Consider the following 23,355-nt stretch of genomic DNA (forward strand, 5'->3'; position numbering starts at 1 on the left):
TTGCTTGTCAATTTTCTAGTTCGCTTTCTCCATTTCGTGTCAACATTCTTTATATACAGGTATCTGAAAACTTTCCTAGCCCACTGCTTTTCCTCCATCTTTCTCAATCGTTCCTCAAATGCTATCTGACTGCTAGCCTCTCTGCTCTCGAAAGATGCCCATCCCATATCACCTTGTACCCCCTGATTTGGTGTATTGCCATGTGCTCCCAAAGCTAACCTCCCTACTCCCCGTTGTATAATTTCTCGCCTTCCTTGTACATCTGGCCTCATACACAGGACCGCATTACCGAAGGTCAGACTAGGGACCATCACCCCTTTCCAGATCCCTCTTACCACCTCATACCTATTGTAATTCCACAGTGCCCTAGTTTTCATGACAGCTGCATTCCTACTAGCTTTATTCATTACATATTTTTCATGCTCTGTCAGATACTCAGCACTGTTATTTATCCACACCCCAAGATACTTGTACTAATTCACAACTTTTAGCACGAACTTCTGTATTCTATGCTCGCCGCCCTCTTCATTAAATATCATGACCGCTGATTTTTCCTTACTATACTTGAAGCCTAATCTATCTCCCTCTGTACTGCATATGGCTAACAACTTCTGCAGGTCTTCCTTGTTAGCCATTATCACTATATCGTCCGCGTATATTAGTCCCGGTAATGTCTGTTTAATCCATTCCCATTGCTTGGAAAAAGATAGGTTGAAGCCTAGTCCGCTCCCCTCTAGCTTGGTCTCCAACCCTTGCAGGTACAACATGAACAACAAAGGGGACAGAGGACATCCTTGCCTAAGCCCCCGCTGTATCTCTACAGGCCTTGATACATTTTTTCCCATTTTATGAGCACTCTGTTACCTCTATATATATCTTTTAAAAAGATTATATACTCCATCTTCCACGCCCAATGTGCCCAGTATGTCCCACAAATACTCCTGAATAACATTGTCATAGGCTCCCCTAATATCCAGAAATGCTAGCCATAGAGGCCTGTATTCCTTTCCAGCTATCTCTATACACTGCGTCAATGAAAATAGATTGTCCTCCAACCTCCTTTGTTTCCAGAACCCATTTTGTAGTTCCCCTAGCACCCCCTCGTTTTCCACCCAAGCCTGCAGTCTATCCTTTATAATCTGCATCACCACCCTGTAAACCACAGATGTCACTGTTATGGGACGATAGTTACTTACGTCTGCTTTGTCCCCCTTTCCCTTATATATCATGTTCATTCTACTTAATCGCCATTCATCGGGGACTTTCTCATCCACTATCATTTTGTTCACTACCTGTATTAATGTTTTCTTGGATTTTGGTCCTAGCTTCTTTATCAACATAATCGGGATAACATCTGGTCCTGTTGATGTTCCACTAGGAACCTTCTTCTCTGCCCTTTCCCACTCTCCTTGCTCAAGTGAAGCTATTGCTGTAACCGGTTTATCCTCCTTCGATAGATTATGTACAACATTCCTTTCCGTAAATTTTTCTGTCATCTTTGTTCCTATGTGTTTTATTGCTTCATCCCCTTCTAGTTGAATACCCTCATCTGTAACAATAAACCTTTGTTCTAGCCTAGTCTTATTACTCATTGCATTTAGATGTTTTTGCAGAATTTTTGGGCTGCTTTTCTATCCTTTTTATTTACTTTTGACATCCATTGGGCACCCTTTCTTCCAATTTTCTCATTAATGAAATAGGATGCGTCCCTTCTACACCTAATGAAAGTATCCCATTTTCTGTCTACTTCCAATTTTGGTTCCCCCCTCTTCTTGAAATATCTGTGTTCCCTGGACGCTTCCTGACGTTTCTCTATTGCCCTCTTGACCTCCTCATCCCACCAACTCTTGGGTTTGCGTCTTTTCCCTTTTAGCTTTACTCGCACCTTAGCTAGCTCTAACTCCAGTAATCGAGTTAATTTGCACCTGAACATGGAGGTTCAGGTGCAGCGCCGCCAGCTTTCCCTCTATTAGAAACTCTAGAGGGGTCAGCGCATGGAGGCAGGAGCGATACGAGGGACGAGGGAGCGCCATTCACCACCACCACCATCTGTCGGCAGCATAGAGTTCTGTGGTCGGCAGGGAGCGAACTGCGAGACTTATCGTACAACATTCGGAGTGCAGGACAAGCGGCGCCGCTGGTACACCTTTCTATTCTTACACCGTGGTGGGGACATCCTTTGAAATTACGGTGTCTATTCGGTCGTACCAGCGACGGTGGCGGCGCCGCGCGGCCTCTTCCTGAAGCGGCGAGCCGGTGATTGCTCTGCGCGGTGCGTGCAATCGCAGTGATTTGCAGCGTAAGATACGCGTCAAAAATGAGCATATATTCTGTTATTCTACGATGTGCTAACATTATAAACAGCAAACATGTTGTTTCTGCCAACACGTAAAGAGTTAATATAGCAGCGAGTGATTAAGTGCATTTTGCAGGTTGGTAACGAGTTTGAGCCCAATGACCCGTCTGCTTCTCAGCGAAGTACTGTGTTGACGCCACGACACCGTGTCGTCAATGCATTCCTATTCGGAGTTTTGTTCATGCGACCAAAGTAGCGTATTACAGCTGCATGAAAGCAGTGGAGTGACTAAACACTGAGCTGATATGAAGTATATTGGCTATATTTTAATTCGAACGTTTGCAGAAAACAAACATTTTTCATCATCCTTTAGTCCATTCTGGTCTCCACTCCACTGGGCTCCACTCACATTCAGAACCACTGAACAGAATTCCTCCGTGAGAAAATGGAGACCGCTGGTAAAAACTTTTCTGTCTACCTAAACAAGCAGCCAATGCCGAGTCAAAATTGTAGGCTCAAGGATTTTGATGTTTCTGGCTTCATTGAACATTAATACAGACAAAAGCTCTCCCCATGTTGCAAGGAAAAAAAAAGCCTATATGCAAAACGAGTAAAAAAAAAACAACCGAGAAACTGTGCGTCAAGTTCTAAAGAAACTATTTTTTCCTGCGTTGATTCAGTCATTCTCATACGTGAGCTGCTAGAAAGAACCTGCGTGATAGCTAGTCATGTCCTGACTCGGGGAGTGTTCGATTTTGTTTGCGCGTAAAGTTACTTTTCTAACTGTATAGGCGCAGGAATCCAATGAAGCTCCTTGTTGCTCTCAATGGCTCCGACGAAGCTGTCGGTGACCTCTACTGGGATGGCGGCGAAACTCTGGGTGAGCCGTTGTTGCGTGCATCTCCCTGTAACCAGCCTGCGGAACACATCGCGCAATGCGCGCTCGAGCTAATCGTATTCTCATTTGGTTGTCTTCCCTGCCGGCTGCTTCTACAGATGCGCAGCTCCTGGGTGAATACGTTTCCCTGAAGTTCCGTGCGGCCAACGTGAGATCATTTCCCGGATGCTTTAGTTTCTTTCGCAGAAAGTTTCCGTTTCTTTTTTTTCTTTACTTTCAGTCGTTATGCTCATAGCAATGCAACCTGACGTTTTGAAGCATGTGCCACATATTTTTTCTCTGTTCACAAGCTCCTTCTGGTGCCCTCGCAGAACTCTCTGGAGATCTGCAGCTACCAGTACAAGAAGCTTTTCAACTCGACCTTGCGTGAGCTGGCCATTATGTCCGTGCGAGCGCTGGGCATCTGCTGGAGGCCCACCCGCGTCGAACAGGACGGCTACTACCACATCTCACACAGGCAGTGCCGCTGGCACCACAGCAACAAGGTAAAGAGTTTACTTCCATGAATGCGAAGTGGGCCTATAAAAAAAAGAGAAAGACCACCATTGCCCGAACAAACCGGGTGGCCCTCTGTCGTCGCATGTTGCTTTCACAAACACTGACTAGCGAACCATCTCCGTGACATGTGAAGACGATCACCGAGCTGATGCGCTGTGCTTTTATTTTTTCACCCCCACCTTTTCCACTCGCAGGTCATGGACTTGAAGCAGATCCTAATGCCTCTCAGGAAAAACACTACAGTGCGATGGTTTATGTCCTGACCCGAAGCCTCGTCGAGGCTGACCGAACACGCGGCGACCGCGTCCGTTGCGAAATGGCGAGGCAGGAGCGTTGCTCCGACATGTGTGCGGTGCGCTGACGACTCGTCTGGTAGCACCAGGAAGTACGGGTGCGCCACGATTGTTCTAATTCAAGCTAGCCAACTTGAAGTGCTGTGAGAAGACTGCCCGTGCGTGTGGTTAATGTTAACCACTGCTACGAGACAGCGCGGTTGTTGTGTACGATGTATAGCATTGAGGCTGGCTGAATTTGCCCTCCTGGAACCATGACCGCTCACAGGAATGCAAATGCGACAGCTGAGCTTTCGAGCACGGATCCCGCATGTGAGGAGGATATTGCCGCGAATATTTGCAGTGTTTGTTCGTTGTTCAAATCTGCCGCCACACCACTTTATCGCTTTGTTTGCGACGCAAGACGCGACTAGATTTATATCGATTGATCGCAGCCAGGCAGAGCTGATTCTACGTTTTTCCGGAATGTTCTAGTAACTTCGCACGCTTTATCTCGAAAGTTCGCTATCAGCTTTAAATTATTGAGCACGGCCGACAGCGGCGGGCATTCTGTTCGACGACCGCCGAGCACGCTTGTCGCTTCGCCGCCGCCGAGTGATTCAGTCCATTGTGGGAGCAAGTCAGCCCAATAAACAGTTTTCTTTTAGAAGACCTTTTGTCCGTCTTCCTCGCTCCTTCGGTTTATGGGGGTTTAACGTCCCAAAGCGACTCAGACTATGAGAGACGCCGTAGTGAAGGGCTCCAGGAATTTCGACTACCTGGGGTTCTTTAGCGTGCACTGACATCGCACAGTACACGGGCCTCTAGAATTTCGCCTCCATCGAAATTCGACCGCCGCGGCCGGGAGCCTCGCTCCTTCGATTGCCGTCACTACTACGTGACATCTGGTGGAGGTGCTGGGTAGCCTTCCATGTTCCGGACGCCCCCTTCAAGTCGTGATGCCAGCCCTCAGCGCTTCGCACCCGAGGACCGCACCAGACAGCGAAAAGACGCTGCTACGAGCACCGCAACTACGCCGAAGATGTCGACACCGATCATACTGCAGTAGCCGCGGGTGCCGCCAACTTTCAATCGATCCCTAGGCGAAGGCTTACTCCGGGATTCCCCTGATCTGGCAGGCACCCATATGAGCTCCATGTGGCGGGGCAGGTGTGCGGCGAGGGCGTTCAGTAGGCGAAATGCAGGGACGTGAACTCTCCCGCGGGCGAAATTTTGTATTACTGTTTTAGAGTCCGATAGCATATACCGGGACTCCGTGCGCGTGATGGCTACGGCAATAGCGGCAATAGAGTAGAATTATCTACAGTACTATGTGATGGACAACATACGTCCTGTGATTCCCAGAAATTCTGAAGAAGTGCAGTTTTTCAAAGTCGTATATGAAAGAAATTTTTTTCGCATATCGCAAAAATGCACCATAACAATCAATGTATCCACAGGTACCTCCTCGGGACGGTTGTAGTTTTCTGTTATTGACAACAACGCACTCCATTTGTTTTCTATGGAGTCACAACTACTGGGTGCCAGTGAAGGACAAACTTTAAAAGCAAGGTTTTGTCGGAAGATTAAAAACCAGTCCGGTCACTACGTTGATAATATCCCAGAGTTTCTTCATGGTAATTACCCAAAACGCTCCCATTGGTTCTCTATCGTAGTCTTAACTACTGGGTGCGAACACAGGACAAAGTTGAAAAGCCAGTCTTTTACACATCGGAAGGTTAGACCGTTCCCATCGATGTGTTCATATATTACAATATCCCACGACGGCCCTGTATTTAAAACTTCTGTCCGCGAGAGGTGGACTCGTTTGCCTCTGATGAATGTACGACGCATTACCAGCTCTAAGAACAGACCAAAAGCCTTAACTTCCGAGAAGTGAGAGAATAGACATGGCGTAAAAAAAAAAAATCACCCATGGAAAGTAAAGGGCGACAAAATTTGCTCCGCAGAATTTCAATGCTCCGCAGAAATCACAAGTGCGCTATCTACGCGCACGAAGTCTAAAAGACGATTTCTACAATGCATTATTTCTGAAGCGTACAATTTTTCGATCTGAAAACCTCTGAATCACGGAACGCAGCGTCCGATTAATTGCCCTGAAATGGCATTGATGTAAAGATAATTATCGACACGCCCTTTCGCCGTATTGATCACTCATTCAAGAGACATAATTGGGCCTTTTGAACTTTTCAGTGCTGTAGTGCAACCACGTTATGCACCTATTATGGGCATTATAGTTCTTTCTGTCTTGTGCAGAACGTCCTTTTCTGAGGCGCTGTTGTACTTGTTTAAGTTAGCTCCTTCTTATTTAAAGATGCGGAATATAAGTTTATGGTCTTGTCTGTGATCGAACAAGTCAGTCATCATTCCTCCAGCGAAATGCAGCATACGACTGACAAGAACGGAATACGAAGCGCGAAGTCCCTCAGAGAACAGTGCGGGAACAAAGAATTCACGGTGCATTATGTCTTTCTACGTTCTCGTTGTTGTTTGATCCTTTACTTGCCAACGCATATTCTGAAGGACCTGCAGGCAGAAAAAAAAGTCGACAAAAACAAAGTTACAGACTAGCAAATTCACTCCTAGTCACGCGTATTCAGACCGAAGAACTACATAGGCTCGCGAGCAAAAGCGGGAGTTATGCGACAAAGAAAATGAGATATACAAGAAAACAAAATGCTGCCTTCAGGCTTCAACTCGAGTTTCGTTCGGCTTCCATTTCAAAGTTCGAATGCAAGCCGCGCGAAACCCGCGTCGAGGACTCTGCGGAAAGCAGGGATGCTGAAGAAATCGGCACTGGGAACATACAGAATTTAAGGGAAGAAACAGCGCAATGAAACACGGACACACGAAGAACGGACACACATGAGCGCTGACTCACAACTGAAAATTTATTTTGAAGAAAAGATGCTTAAATAGGAGACATGCGAGGGTGCTTAACAGGGCTGCTGCAGCGATAACCGCCAATCAGTGTGGTCGCGTCACAAAATTTCAAAAACAGCAACGAATGAAGTAAGTGATAAAAAACGGTGTAAAGGGCCGCAAAAAGGTGGTCAGGTGACAGTAACAATAACAAGACAAGACAATAACAATAACAAGACAAAGAAAGTCGCACAGCGCGACGGCGTGGATGTCGTCTTCACGGCTCCCAACAAGCTTTCCGCCCTTTGTTCCAAAGTGAATAACCCGCCGGAAACCCGAGGGTGTAGGGTGGCACACTCTGATCAATATGTCCCCTGTGATTTAGAAATAATTTACTCCATCCCAGTGTCATGCGGGAAGAGGTACATCGGTCAAACGGGAAGGTGCATCAATATCCGCCTACAAGAACATCAAAACAACGTAAATAGTATAGCAATTTCTGGGCACCTGGCTAAGCACTGTAAGAAGTGAAAAATCACAGAAGACGACACTGAAAGAATCTGCACCCCTGACTTTAATCGCTGCACCACTATCGGCCGAGGACGAGATAGGTTGACGAGGGAAATCCTAGAAGCCCTCCAAATTCATCAAGCTGGTGAACAATGCGTGAGCACTGCATCCCTCTCCTTGTCGGAAAAAGAGCTAAATTTTCTGGGTGGCCTGATGAACACTTAAGTTTTCTTGTGCAACCTATAGCCTAATGATTCTGTGATCCCTTGTTGGTAGTGCCTTTATCTTGTTTTATCCTTCGCTGCGTCTTAAGATTTTAACGCTTTTATCTCCCCCTCCCCTTTTTGGGCACGCTTTTAAAGCTTGTACGTCTTTCATTTTTATGTTTCACCTGTATTTTCACATCTGTGTCCCTCAAGATTTTAGCTCCCCCCCCCCCCCCCATTGGTCTTGTTATTGTTACTGTCACCTGACCACCTTTTTGCGGCCCTTTACACCGTTTTTTATCACTTACTTCATTCGTTGCTGTTTTTGAAATTTTGTGACGCGACCACACTGATTGGCGGTTATCGCTGCAGCAGCCCTGTTAAGCACCCTCGCATGTCTCCTATTTAAGCATCTTTTCTTCAAAATAAATTTTCAGTTGTGAGTCAGCGCTCGTGTGTGTCCGTTCTTCGTGTGTCCGTGTTTCATTGCGCTGTTTCTTCCCTTAAATGCATTACCAACTAGCCCGGAACCTTGCTCTTCTGAACATACAGAATGTTTAAGCAGTAAATTGGAAAAGAAAATATCTACGATAATTGCAGGGGGAAGCTCTGTGTTGTTCGAGGCCAGGACGGGAGTATTGCGGCCTACGGCATAGCGAGTCCGGTACCACGAGACATGTTTTGCGCTGCATGTGAAGAGGAGGAAGAAACGGCTGAACACTTCATACTTTTCTGTAAAAGGCTTCACCCTACAGTCGAAACAGTGGGGCTAATATATTCAAAGCGTTGAAGTTTAAGCACAGTGAAAAAAAAAACAGGTTTTAAGCGGGTAGAAATAACCAAGCGAAGGTTATCTGATTGGTGTCTAAAATCAAGACGAGTGAAAGTTCAAGCGTCATGGCTTGGTGGCGTCAGCCACCGCCCGATATAAAGGGTTCAGCTTTATCCATCAATCCATATACCACATAAAGTTATTGATATATGCCAGTGACATCGCTCTTCTAGCAGACGGCGCGAGAGGCTTTCAAGACTTGGCAGACATTTGTGGAAAAGAGGCGGAGACTCTACGACTGACATTTAGAACTGAAAAATCGGGAGACATGGCTTACAATGATCTGCCTGGTACATCGAGGCGACGAAACTTGTCTACAGTTAAGGCGTACAAGTACCTTGCTCTATGGATAAATGATGGCAGAAAGAGAGAAAATTATAAAGCAAGAAAACGCAGCTGTAATTAAGAATCGCGCGCTCTGGGGATATAACAAATATGAAGTCATTCGGGGAATCTGGAAAAGCGCAATTGTACCGGGCATGACGTTCGCAACCACTGTGGAGTGCTTGTTATCTGCCACAAATTCGGCAGTTGAAATAAAGCAGAGGTTAGACAGTATAGGCTTGCCTTCAGGGCACATGGAAGCAGTGCTAATGAAGCAGCTCAAGGTGATACGGGGTGGTCAGCATTCGAAGCACGTGAGGCAAAAAGTCAGGGGCAGTATGAAGAACGGTTGAGGCATATGAACGATGAGCGATGGGTGGATTTTTTCAGGTACTTATACCGATGCAGTATCGATACCACACGGAGGCGAAGACCTAAGCGGCTTGCTGATGACCACAAGTGTCAAAGGGAAGTAACGGATAGTATAGGACAACCTCGAAACAAGGTACGATCCTCAGAAAGTGCTCACCGGCAAAAAATAATGCTGGTTAAGCCGACGTTGGAGCTCTATAGCCGGGAGGTGACTTAACCGCACGTCATCTAGAGAACGTCTGGCACTGAGAACAGCCTTCGAAGATCGTGGCGACAAAGGACTCCCCAAAAACTGATAGAGGTGGCCAGTTTCTTATGCTTCTCTTTGTTCGGTATGACCAGCTGCTTACTGGAACTCCTCATCAGGGCAGGGGAAAAAATAAGAAGTCCAGAGTTGTGTATCGTCTGCCGCGTATCTGAAGCCCACTGATGAGCTAAATCGTTCCTCGCACTTAAAATGCAGGATACAACACGGGCAACAAATAAAAAAGTGTCGCCTTCGCTGCAGTTCATATCACTGCTGAAATAACCAGACACGGCGTGCTCCCAGCCGCGCAGCGATTACGCGACAGCGCCATCTCTGCTTTCCACTCGTCGACCGGATAAAGCCTGCAATTTGGGTAGTCGGTTACGGAGATCACGACTTGGAAACACTGAGATGTGTCATGCCGCCTCTGCGTGTCCCCTGTCGCACTAAGCGTTGTTTTCTAATCAAATTTATCATTCTGCTGGCAGCCACAACGTCTTGACGCGGCTGGTGAGGACGTGGTTTTATGCTGCCAATAAATGCGGTCGTCAATTCCATACTGACAATAAAAAAGTGTACAGCGTCAATCAGTAACCATTTGCACCGCCGATGCTTATTTCGGTGTTTTCATTACATTCTGAACGTAAAAGAGCAAGAAACGAGGACGTAGAATAAGACAGACAACACGAGCGCTCACTTCCAACTGATCTTTATTACATGTAAGAAAGAGAATTTTATACTCTCGATAATGCCTGCAAGGCATTACCCCAGAGTGGTGAAAGATGACAGTCATCGAGCGTGACAGTTGAAAGATAAAAGATAGGACATCTCTTTTTGTGAGAGCAGAATTGAAGGAGCACTTACGCAGCCATCCCCAGCTGCTGCTATCTCCCACGCCTCAAAAATTTTGCGCGTAATTTGACATTTGTTCCCGTAACTGATTTTTCACTTGTGAAAAAGAGGAAGACAACCCAGTTTTCCTTCTTCTCTTTTGCTTTTGCATTGTTGACAATGAATGCTCATGTGCCCCTCTTTTTTATTGTTCACCACATAGTCATGCTCACCCAATCGCTCATTTAGGCATCTTCCCGTTTGGCCTATATAATATTTACCACAGGATAACGGCACTTTGTAAACAACACCTTTCGTACATCTCGCGAACGGCTTTTGATGCCTGATCGTGCAACCAGTTTTTCCTGGGCTTTCTGTTCTAAGTTTACATAGTAAACTCAGCTTATGTGGGACAGAGAACAACACGTCAACGTTTACCCTGTTGCCATTTTTTAAGACTGTGCGAAAGCCTATGTTTATAAGGAATGACTGCAAATTTCTTATCGACTTTTGTCTTTTCCGGCTCTTTTTGAGACTTGGCTTCCCATTTTTTTTCTTTTTGATAAGTCCTTCCGCCACAGAAATCAGCACGTGCAACGGATAACCCACTTCTTGCAACCTGTTGGACTGCAGGAAAAGGCTTTCTTCAATTTCATGTTCGCATGGCTTTTTTCTGCAGTTGAAAAACCCTAAACGAGCTATGTTTCTTGTTATGAGCTTTGAATGCGCGGAACTGAAAGGTAAGGACATTTTTCCATCCCGGGGTTGATAAATCCAGCAAGTGTGGTCTTCTAAAAAAGTTAACTTGATTTCGAGAAAGCGTATGCTACCCTTCCCAGGAAGTTCAAGCGTGACGACAAGTGGAGATCAGCTATGCTTAAAATGACATAAAACGCTTCCTACCGCTTCATAGAGGGCGATTGCAGTGGTGTCTAAAAAGATAAAAAAATCATCCACAAAACGAAAAACATTTAACATCCTTACGTCTTCAAGGCAGGCAAAAAGCCTTCAGTCACGTTCAGTTAAAAATAGGTCACTTAAAAAATAAAAATAGGTCACTTGATTTTCTAAAGCAAAGTGAAGGAAAAAACATGGTTGCCTTTTTAATCGATGTAAAAGACCTTTACTACTCGTTGCTGAAAAACGAATTGTTGCAGTGCGTTGAAAGATGTATTGAGAACGCTGGCCCTATTGCTTTCCAGAATTCAGTGGCAGTGAGTGTAGGGGGATTTTTAGAGCTCTTAAGTACTTAATTCCGCTTTTCTAATGTGCGGCGATGACCTGTTTTTGCAGAAACAAGGATATTTATAGGGTCCAGCGTTGCTCCTTTGTTAAGTGACCTATTTTTAGCTGTACGTGACAGAAGGCTTTTTGCCTGCCTTGAAGACGTAAGGATGTTAAATGTTTTTCGTTCTGTGGATGATTTTTCAATCTTTTTAGACACCACTGCAATCGCCCTCGATGAAGCGGTAGGAGGCGTTTTAGATCATATTAAGCATAGCTTATCTACACTTGTCGCCACGCTTGAACTTCCTGAGAACGGTAGCATACGCTTCCTTGATATCAGGTTAACTTTTTTAGAAGACCACACTTGCTGGATTTATCATCCCCGGGATGAAAAAATGCCCTTACCTTTCAGTTCCGTGCATTCAAAGCTCATAAAAAGAAACATAGCTCGTTTAGGGTTTGTCAACTGCATAAAGAAGTCATGTGAACATGCAATTGAAGAAAGCCTTTTCCTGAAGTCCAACAAGTTGCAAGAAGTATGTTATCCGTTGCACGTGCTGGTTTCTGTGGCGGAAGGACTTATCAAAAAGAAAAAAATGGGAAGCCAAGTCTCAGGAAGAGCTGGAAAAGACAAAAGTCGATAAGAAATTTGCAGTCATTCCTTATAAACATAAGCTTTCTCACAGTCTTAAAAAATTGGCAACAGGGTAAACGTTGACGTGTTGTTCTCTGCCCCAAATAATCTCAGTTCACTATGTAAGCTTAGGACTTCAGAAAGACCAGGAAAAACTTGTTGCACGATCAGGCATCAAAAGCCGTTCGCGAGATGCACGAAAGGTGTTGTTTACAAAGTGCAGTTATCCTGTGGTAAATAACACGATTTTAGTTTCGATACCTGGGCGCCGCCATTTTTGTTTTACCCGAGCACCGCCTAACGCCGACGCCGTCATGGACTGATAATCTGCAGCCCGTGGGCTGCAGACGAAGCAGCTTGTGGTGCTTCACGATCAGCATCGGTGTGTGTCATGCTCGCAGTTCACGCGTGTAGTTTTTGTCGCCGGTTGCCTGTAGGGCAAACGTTACACAGTGTTGCATGTTGGAAAAAACGAAAGCGAAATGTGCTGAATCTCAAGATCGCATAGATCAATCTAATATCTCGTTTTTCGTGGAGCACAGTTTGTAATTAACGCTCGCGCTGCCTGCTTGGACATGGCGAGTGTGACAATTTAGATGCGGAGCCTACGACAGAGTACTCTGTTCACAAATTCAACATTCGGGAGACAACAGCGAGCTGTGTGACCGAAACGAATCCATGTCTGATCATTGCAGTGTTTGTTTGCGGCGATATGCACGATAAAATTCAAATTTTATCGCTCCCTCCTGCCGCTCGCGTAGGGTTGTTCATGCTACGAGCGTTACAAGACAGTTCACTGAAAGCAACACGCATTCTTGCCTACTCTGCTTCCGACAGTACTCACTGGCCCACAAACACCAGAAAATGTTTAATTACACGGACTTAAAGGTTGGTACGCTAATGGAAGGCTATTACCGCTTACTGACAGGCCGAATAGCCGCACCTGTGTTGAGAATTCCAATCTCAGTCGGGTAGGGGCACTGCTCAAGTCGTTACGTTTGTCTTATCTCTGGCACTGCCGTACATAGTGGATTTTCTTACAGTGCATTCGATGTGATTTGAGTCTAATGATTCATTACAATGCATGGCAGAGTTTACCGTTCCGCGCATGCCGTATGTTCTTTCTTCTTACGTTGCCGTGGCTGCATTAATTTTTGAATGCTCACTTTGCAGTTGGGTAAAAGTTCGTGTCGCCGCTATCATTCATGTCATTGTTCAAATGAAATTAGTATTTTTGTAATAAGAGCATGCTTTTTGTTTTTTTTCTGGTGTCGGTGCCCACACGATCCCGATATTCGTGAACATGTGGGGTGGCGAAACGAAGTTGTGGCCACATTTGCGAAGTCCTTACATCGTGTACTGCTGAATTAAAACAGCTTTGCCAAGACCATACAAAACCTTGATCTCTTAAAATTTTGTACAAGGTATAGTTTGGCAAACCAGGCGCTGTGCTTCGTTCCGCCCTCGATATTAAGCACGGGCAATGGGTTTGCTTCTGTCAGCATTTCATTCACAAAATGCGCTGATGCGGAAGCTTGTTATTGGCGCAAGTATTTTCTGTTCGCCAACTACGTCCACTACCAATGCAACTCGGGGCCGGCGGGAAAGCGGTGAAGAAACAGACATCGCAGACACGCTGAGACCTTCGCATAACAACATCGCGTGCGTGCATACTTGCGGCTTTTTTTTTTTACTTCCGTCGACTACTGCCGCAACCGACAATAAAACATTTATGTCTAGAGGACGTTGGCTTTCCGTACAACATTGCAGCTTTTTTTGTACAGAGGCAAACACGTGCTTGACAGGTGGCTAACCAGCCGAACGTTGCTCCGCGCGCCGGATTATAAGTCCAGAGAAGGATGGCAACAGTGGGGTGGCGCGCAGCGCACGTGTTTGAGAGTATTTCCCCCTCTCCTGCCCGCCCCTCGTAAAATGGGTGATGCCTAAATGAGCGATTGGGTGAGCATGACTATGTTGTGCAAAATAAAAGAGCGGGCCACATGAGCATTCATTGTCTGAAATGTAAAAGCAAAGGAAAAGAAGGAAAAGTGGGTTGTCGTCCTCTTTTTCAGAAGTGCAAAGTCCTTTACGGGAGCAAATGTCAAATTACGCGCGAAATTATTAAGGCGTTGGAGAGAGAGTGAGCTGGGGATGACTGCGTAAGTGCTACGTCAATTCTGCTCTCACAAAAGGAGATGTCCTATCTTTTATCGTTCAAGTGTGACGCTCGATGACTGTCATCTATCTTTCATCGCTCTGTGGTAATGCCTTGCAGGCATTATCGAGAGTATAAAATTCTGTTTCTTGCAAGTAATAAAGATCAGTTGGAAGTGAGCGCTCGTGTTGTCTGTCTTATTCTACGTCCTTGTTTCTTGCGCTTTTACGTTCAGCATGGAAAACCAACTCGCTCAAACGCTGCCTTTATTGAATTATTCATTGCATTCTTAACGCAGCAAGCCATTTTTTTAAATACGAACTCTGCTTCCTGCTGCACGGTGCCCGTTGGCTGCATACGGAGTGGGCCGAGATATGGCGGACACGCGGGCGACCGGGAACCACCGCCGAGGGGTCGCACTGTGCGTGACAAGATCTATAGATCTTTGGAGCCAGATAATATGTTCAATACCTCAATACTTTGAAATATAATGAGTAGCGATGCTGACTGCATTACCATACCGGAGTCTATGAAACCAGTAAGCAAAATAAGCAAACAGCACATATGCTCACTGTAGGTTCCCTTTCATATGCAAGCAGCTTACTAAGCTTTATTGATAATATATTTTATTCAGCCACATTGTCGGATACGGCTTGGCTTAAGAAAATCGGGCTTAAATAATAAAAATACGTGATGAACGTAAAACAATAAAATATATAGCACAGGCAAAACAAATAAAGGACCAAAAGAACGAAATAAAGGACAAAAGCAAAATACATGCAGGATAGTCCAAGAAGAAGTTCGTGTGGAAGAATACTTCTGGAGATCATAGCATCACTCACAGTGACTTCTTAGAATGCTTATCTTGTCGAAACCACTGCTTATTCCCTTACAAATTTCGTACAGAGGCTGAATTCGGTGCCAAATATTGTTCATTAGTGCCCGATCTGATCAGAATGAATCAGAAACTCACATTGTCTGCAGCGATATCAGAGCGGGAAAGCAAGTTTTTTTCAACATCTGCACCTGCAGTACCGAGTCTCGACAGAAGACGCAAGCAGATGATCCGAAACCATGACTGCTTCCCACCTCCTCGCGCGTGGGAGACAGCGCTTCCGACAGGGATGTCTCAGAAACTTCACCCGGAACCGCCTCGCATGATACTAACTTCCAATCCATGTTGTTCGAACCAAGCAAGTACGCTATCAAAATGTAGCATTAAGTTAAATTTACTACCAAATTCCAACTCTGCGAAATTCCAGTGCAAACAAGCTAGCGGTTTAGCCGAGAAAAGCTTTATAGCAGTCACAGTGATGCAACAGGTGCGTTTCTCATACCACAGACTTTTGCGGGCACAAACAATGACGCGTAAGGGCCGCTCACTCGCCCCTGTGCGTCTTCTCGTGCATCAGCAAGTGCTCCTTGCGGTAGAAGGCGCGCCCGCACCGCCCGCACAGGTACCGTCTTTCCCCAGTGTGCTTGCGGTAGTGCCTCGACAGAGCATCGGAGTGGGAAAACTTCCAAGCCGCAGTTCGCCCAGCCACACTCGTACGGCTTCTCGCCGGTGTGCGACCGCAGGTGCGCCTCGAAGTGCCTGCGCTTGGTGTGGCGTCTGCCGCAATCAGGGTACCAGCAGATGTGGACGGCACCCCCTTTCACACGCGTCGTCCACTGCTCTCCACCGGGCTCTCTTCCTTCAGGCAGAGCCAGAACTGCAGAACTGCACCGGGGCCTATTTGCAGGTTGGCGGAGCCTATTGCGGTGCTGACAGACTGGCCTTCTGCTGACGAGCAAGAACGTGTCACCGTGTCCACGTGAGGAGGCGTCTCCTGTTTGATGTGATGCTGCTGCTGTTCCTGGAGGTCCTGACGCTCCTGATTCCCGCACTGGATGAGGTCATGCTCGGTCTTCAAAGGCAACAATTGTGTGGCCGGAACGTTGGGCTCGTACTGGCTGGCATCTACGATGCGGTCTAGGCCCTCAGCCGGCTGACGCTGCTCCGGGAACTGCAGGCAGTTTTTTTTTTATTAGGATACTTTAATGCTTACCAGCGCGCAGAAAGAATTATGTAAAAATGGGAAAATTCCACTGCTCGTTATCTGGCCTATACTAAGAGGTGTACACTGTCATTCTTTGTGACCAAGGAAACACGTGCGGGGGTATTCTTTGCAAAATATGCTCCGGGGTGCTCCAAGCAGGATAGGTGCATCGTAGTAATTCCTAACAAGGCCGCGCCGAAGGTGTCTATTGGATTAACAAAGTACCCAAATTTCAAAAGAATTTGCTCCAAAATCGTCGGTCGTCGCCAAAGCCTTCTTTAGATCTATTGTTTTAGCGAGGAGGAAATTAGGTTGGCGATGTCGGAGCGCGTTACAGAACACCCCCTCCCGCCCCCTTGGTACATCAGTGTTTCGGACGTGTAAGGAAACTTGAGTTAAAGTGATAATTGCTTCATGAAGTATTATGATGCACTTTACTGATGAAAAAGTCTGAAAAGCTCACCGATATTGCAAAAAAAAATATTTTCCAAAAATCGGGGTCTCGAACAACTGCCCATCCGCGCTTGTAAAAACATACAATACAGAAGATAAAAGCACACCGAATGGTTTGTTTGGTGTTTTGGTATTAATCGGCATGCGATAACATATGCTACGCAGGCACACCGTTTTTCTTTTGCAGGCACTTCACGTCAGCGGAACACGTATCACGTTGCCCTATCAAGGGTCAAGAACAAGATTTTGCTATCCATCGGAAGGTTAGGCAATTCCAACAATATGCTCAAGCAGTATCTTACAATCAAATTGCCTAACAATTAAAAGTGATGTCCGAGGAAGCTGGACCTGCATTTGCCACAGTACATTCAAGGCACTTCTGAAATCATGACAACCACATAACAAAGAGCAGACTATTTTAGGTGCTCGTAAATTGCGGCTTGCAATGAAGCTCTGGCTTTTCAATGATGCCAGCCAAAGAGGGAAGCAGTCAAGCTGCGCTGAGCAAGAACACACACCTGTCAGCTGGTTTCCAGATTCCTCAGTTTGATGTGATGCTGCTGCTCTTACTGGAGGTCCTGGCGCTCACTATTCTCACAATGGATGAGGTCATGCTCGGTCTTCAAAGGCAACAGTTGTGTGGCCGGAACGTTGGGCTCGTTCTGGATGCCATCGACGATGGAGTCCAGGTCCTCAGCCGGCTGACGCTGGTCCTGGAACTGCAGGCAGTTTTTTTTTTATTTGGACACTTTACTGCTATACCAGCGCGCCGATTGAATTATGTAAGAATGCGAAAATTCCACTGCTCGTTACCTGACCTCTCCTAAGAGGTGAACACTGTGTCATTATTTCTGACAAAGGAAACACGTGCGAGGATATTTTTTTTGCAAAATATGATCCGGCGTGCTCTAAGCAGGATAGGCGCATCGAAGTAATTCCTAACAATGCCGCGCCGAAGGTGTCTATAACTGGCAAGTTAGTTGAAGAGGTCGGCTCCACACATAACCTTGAACAGGCAGATTCAGGTCCAGTTACTGCATTTAGGACGCACCCATATTTTCCGCGCCCCTTGCAGCATTGTTTAACAGATTAGGGCCTCTTTGTAGCCACGTTTAACCACAACCTGGAGTCTATGGAGACTGTTCAGACCGCTGCGATGCAACTGGCGGGTTATAAGTACTGTGCACTCAATGACGGATGTGCCTTAACTGTTGAATGCTACCGCCAGGGCAAACCTGGCAGCCCCACTGAAGGGACAACTCATGCAACCATTTAGGCTGCTGTGGCTTGATGTTACGTGTGCACACTGAACAAAGAACAGGGCGTAGCTTTCACGCGGGCGGGTGCTCGTAGCGACGACGTCCACCAAGTGAACAAGGAACAGGTGAAGTTTTGTGCCAGGGAGCAGCACTCAAAAAAGTTAATGCTATCCCTGTGATTAATGCACTAGGCGAGCTGGACGAACAAGGAATATTTAGGCTTGGAGACCTTCATATCCGGAGCAACTTAACCAGCACGCAAAGCACAAGTTGCTGTGCATCAGTTCACAGAAACAAGCAACCCTATTGAACAGCCTATTCAATGAGTGTACCTGAGGAGCTGTCGTAATTACTGTGCATACCTGCACCTTGCTTATGAAGGAACCGAACGACTGCGAATGTATAATGTGCGGAGGGAAGCATGCTTGCCTCTATTTTCAGAAACACTGCTGTATTTTCAGTATCACAGGTCTGTTTCGCCGCAGTAGATGTCGATTAAACACGCGGTGAAAAATTGGCGTCGACGTTGGCCGACGTCCTCACCGTCGAAGCACAGTGCAGGGCTGTAGGAGGGAAGCACAGCACAGGCTAGAGAGGATCGGTGAAAGAATATTCAAATGCGCACGGCACACCACCGGCGCGGAAGAAAAAAAAAGGGCGCCCGTCTGCTGGGTGATGTCAGTGCACGTTAAAGATCCCCAGATGGTCGAAATTATTCTGGAGTTCTCCACTGCGGCCTCCATGCCTCTCTTTCTTCTTCAACTCCCGCCTTCCTCCCTTCCCTCATTGCGTGGTTGAGGCGTACGCCGAGAGGTGGGACAGTTATTGCACCATTTTCTTTCCTCAAGAACCCCTTAAAAAAATATGCGGGCATCGAAGCAGTTCTTAAGATGTGTAAATGCGACAGCATCACTTCTAGCTGTTCCTGTCACTGAGTTATGTCGCTGAGTTTAGTGCGGCTGCGCTAGTTTTCAGAGGGCAATGTTGCTTTTTAGAGATGGCGATAACGCAACACGACAAACCGGACACATTGTGGTCTCTCAGCTGAATTTTATTTGCGGAGCTCACGATAAAGTAGTGTTTCACCCAGATTTTTTATCAGGAATTTTTGAATGACAGCACTTTTCAGCAAGTACGACCAGACCACTTTGCCGAGCAATGACAGCATTTTTCCGAGCAGCACCATGGTGTTGACACTACATTTCTTCATCGGGTTCGCAGGCAAACTCGACTTCATGATCTGGTCGTCGTCCTACGGGTACCTGAAGCGCGTTGCATCTGGTGTGGCATGTTCTCGAACGCAAAGTCGATTGCGGTGCCTCGCGAAGTGGTGATTACACAGACATATGCCACAGCGAAGAGCCCAAGGCAGATTCCTACATGTACACGAACGCTGGTCTCGTACTTCGCGAGCAGTGAACTGCTACGTCCGAGCATTCTGCGGTCTCACCTGACGATATAGACTCGAGGGTTTCAACTTTGGAGGATGATGACTCCATACACCAACTTTACTCTGGGAAGGCTGAAGTGGTGACGAGGCCTTTCTCTTTTGTGCAATCTCTAGCTGCCTGTACATGAATACCACAGTTGAGCATTGTATTTCCTATACTGTATCTTGCAGAGGCCACATGCCACTGTTTACATGTACCCCATCAAGTCAGGTGGGACGATGCCTCTCGGCCAGTGCCTGGGGCGGAGGGGGTCAGCCGCTCCCATACTGAGTGTGGTCTGCTTTGTTATCTGACTGAGGGGGTATTGTATAGCCGCTCCAGGGAGGAGTACTTGTTTTCCTTCATCCTAGAGGTCGACTTGCCCTTCTCGGAGGGGAGGCTTGCATTTAGAAGTACCAGGAGTGTTTCCTTCTCTTGCCTGGGCGGTGGCGGTGACGTCTCGAGGAAAGGTGATGACGTCATTCGCGTACCGCGTTTCTGCCATGGGCTTCTGACGACAGCGGGGTTTTCGCACACTGAGCCAAGTAATGCGAGATAAAAATGTTTCTCAGGACAGGAAAGTGCATACCCTCTCTCACTTCTCCAGAAACATGTCTCGAGGGGAGGGACGGAGGAAGGAATGAAAGAAGAAAAGAGGTGCCGAAGCGGAGTGCTCCGGGTTACATGTTAAACCACCTTGGGATCTTTAATCTGCACTGAGACTGCACAGCACATGGGCGCCTTGCGTTTAACCTCCATCGAGACGCGACCGCCGCCACAGAACAGGGGAAGCGCCATGGAAGAAAACAGAAGCTAAAAACAAAAAGGGCGGAGAACAAGAAGATTGGTTTGCACTTTACTCGTTCTATGGGCTGCTCATTTTGATTAACCATTAGGTGCAACGCCATTAGGGCAGCTTCAATGGTGGCAGCGCGGAAGCCTTCCTTTCGGTTTTTGTTAATACAATATTGACTACACACGCTTGCTGAACCATATTGTACATCTTTGGTCGCTGTTTACGAAATCTTGAGGTAGAAAATAGTACATGGCATGACGCCGTCAGGCGAAAGCTAATTGGGGTGTGCCTGGATTGTTCTCCACGGAGAAAACATGAGTGTCAGCCGGGAATGCAAGCAGCGTACTCAAGAGGCGAGTGCTCATGTTACCATTCACATCAACATATATGGGTGGGGGCAGAAGTAGAAATTCTGTGTTTTCAGAGAACCGAACGCAAAAGAATTTCTTTGCACACTGTACCACCTAACAGAAAGCAGGCCCAATACATTCAACGTTAACACGTATCACAAACTAAACTCACCACAATCATTTGGTGTCCAAATTTTGAGACCTACAAAAAGAAAAGCCGCTTTGAAAGTAGGAAGCTCTCAAAAAAGTGGCCTGAAGTGGTTAGAAAGTTTCAGCGCTCACATCATGGGCGCCTACTCCTCCAGCCTCCCACGGCACCATCGGAGCAGTGACGGAAAAGAACTGCCGCGGTGAGCCCGCAGACTTTCCGGCGTGTGACGACAGGTCCGGCTCCAGGAATACGGTCCGTTTTTTCATCATCGGGAGTGTCACGGCATCCGCCAGGAACACTTTGTTGCGCCCGCTGCGTAAAAAATCATTAGCACTGATCACTCACACTCTGCTTGGCCTGCAGGTGTAGAGTTTGCAATGTTCTCCATCGTGACACACTGAGTCTCATCTGCCGAAGTCTGCACACTTCTCTTGGTGCCAAGCGGACAAGACAAGATCAAGAACTCGATTACTCTCCTCGATCTAACGCCCTGTACTGAAGACAGGTACAAGTTTTCATCACTGCCGCTGGGTTCTGTAAAGCCAAAAAGCAAAAGTGGTCATTAGCCAAAAGTGCACGTCTTAACTCAATCAAAATTTACCCAATTTAAGAACGCATATTCCTAATCCAGCAAATGTACAGTTTCCTGTCATCTTTCCAAAGCGGATAAGTGGAGAAAAATACGCACCAGTGCCCTTTGCAGTTCTCGCAGCAAGTGCTTCGTATACAGGACGCAGTCGTCCCTACTCGTAACACTCAAGTTCCCTACGAAAGTTATTTGAAGCAGGAAGCAGGCTTGCAGCACTTAAACCGAAAATGATTATGAGAACGACTTGCCCGCCTTCGGACCCTGGAGAGCTGTCCAGTTGATGATATCACGAGCGTTGCCAGAACATAAATTGTTTTTTTTTTAAACGCTCTCTATTTTGGCCATTGCTACCGCCTAGACGCCGTGTAATTACTGCTCTTAAAAGCAAATAAGAAGCCCTTCGCGTCTTTACTATAGCCTTCCAAAGCTTTTGCATTATTTAGAGCATCTTTCGAGGCCGGGAAAGCGGCAACATAGCCACGAAATGCCGAACGATTGAATTTTGCTAACATTAAAATTAATAGTTGTCTGCAGTGCCCTTTTAGGTTTGCTTAGAAAGCGCCGCTTGGAAAGGCAGTGGCTTTTTGCCCCGTCGTCCGAACTTCCCATGGGTGTGCTCGTCGAGGAAGCGGAACCTGAAGTCTAGGAATCGAAATGAGCCGTCAGCTGGGACCCCGTGCGTTATCTCAAGCAGCCTCAAAATGCCGCCTGAAGCACTTCGCACATGCGGTTTCAGAGAGAAAGGTTGCTTCCCTCGTCCTATACTGCATGCGCCCTAAAGAAATCAGGTAGTCATCAACATACCGTAAAACTAGCACAGTCTTAAACAAATCAACCTTCCTCGGAACAGAGGCCGCTGTACAGGCTGGGAGCAAGACATAGTTGCATAGACACCGTCATGATCACTGATACCAGGGACAACAGAGATAGAATGGACCAGGTTGAATTGGTTAGAAAAGAGAAAGTCAAGTGTGGAAACACTGTCACCTTATTGTCGTGTGGAGAAATCTACATATTGATAAAGGCCATTCGTGTTTGCGAAGTTGGTGAATTAAAGGGAGAGCGCAGAGTTGCATGATGTCACAGGCACAATTTTAATCCATCGGACTTGTGGCATGTTGAAATCACCACGAAGTAAAAAGTCAGCATTAAGGTTCTGTATTATGTTCGACAGCATGGTTAGTGGCGCAGGGCTACAATTACTAGGGCTGCGATTAGAAGCGCCGAACACCAAGTGCTTGCCACTGTGAAGTAAAAACTTGCACCACACACTTTCGCATGCATTCAGGGTTCTATCGGAGCACTCGCAAGTGTTTTTTTTTAAGTCTAAAGACACCCTCGAAATGCGCATTGCGATCTTTTCTGTACACTTTAAAGGAAGGGGGAAAAATTTTAACGTTACTGACATTGCCGTCTAGCCATGATGCCAGACAACAATGGCCTCGTTTATATGATCCCGAAAGCGGCGGGTCGAGTCAGGGGATCCAGTTGAGCAAGGTCCGCCCACCTCGACGACTACGCGTTTACCTGAACTTGATTTTAGCGAGTCGAGACCGGTTCAACTGCAGCGACACAAAGCGCTGAGCAGGCAACGGGAGAGGGCAGCGGCAGCCCCCAGTGGCTGCCCACCGTGACAGCCCGGAAGAGAAAAGTCAAAAAGAGAACGCAAAATTAAACGACGAAGAAATAGCTGTAATAGCAGCCGGCATACCGGAGGCAATAGAGAAACGCCCAATGAAAACGGGGGATTATAATCAGTTAGAACCACTCATTAGTACAAACATAAAACAAGTAAAAGGAGTAAAAGCAAAGGAGTAAACAGCTGTAGACGAAAGAGGAAGCCACGAAGCTGGTGGAACAAGGAAATTAGGGAGGCCATCGAACAACGACGGGTGGCATCAAGGGAACACAGACAAGCAAAGAGGGCGCAATTATCTGACGAGGAATTTGGCCAAAAATGGGAATCTTATCGACAAAAGCAACAGCAAGTGCAGGTCCTCGTTCGGGTTAAAATAAATCAGTCCTCTGATCGCTGGTTGGCTGAAGCTTGCGATGCAACTAAAGGGGGGCCAAGAAAATTCGGGAACCATATAAGCTTTCTGG

At 46.6% G+C, this 23,355-nt stretch overlaps 1 protein-coding gene and 1 long non-coding RNA gene across 2 annotated transcripts; one reads left to right on the forward strand and one right to left on the reverse strand.

The window, feature by feature from the left end:
• The first annotated feature begins 3,096 nt into the window (after positions 1-3,096).
• LOC144112405 (lysosomal alpha-glucosidase-like) lies at positions 3,097-3,955 on the forward strand. The gene is made up of 4 exons (XM_077645246.1): positions 3,097-3,176; positions 3,293-3,342; positions 3,506-3,679; positions 3,887-3,955. The coding sequence occupies exons 1-4, from the start codon at positions 3,101-3,103 to the stop codon at positions 3,953-3,955; spliced, it is 369 nt and encodes a 122-aa protein (XP_077501372.1). The 5' UTR covers positions 3,097-3,100.
• An 11,787-nt stretch (positions 3,956-15,742) lies between these two features.
• Positions 15,743-20,960, reverse strand: LOC144112410 (uncharacterized). The gene is made up of 3 exons (XR_013310250.1): positions 20,795-20,960; positions 17,196-17,396; positions 15,743-16,191 (listed from the first exon to the last, which is right to left on the reverse strand). It is a non-coding gene; the product is annotated as an uncharacterized LOC144112410 (long non-coding RNA).
• Between the last annotated feature and the right edge of the window lie 2,395 nt (positions 20,961-23,355).

This window comes from Amblyomma americanum, unplaced genomic scaffold (genome assembly GCF_052857255.1).
Source record: "Amblyomma americanum isolate KBUSLIRL-KWMA unplaced genomic scaffold, ASM5285725v1 scaffold_93, whole genome shotgun sequence".
In the NCBI taxonomy this organism is placed as follows: domain Eukaryota; kingdom Metazoa; phylum Arthropoda; class Arachnida; order Ixodida; family Ixodidae; genus Amblyomma; species Amblyomma americanum.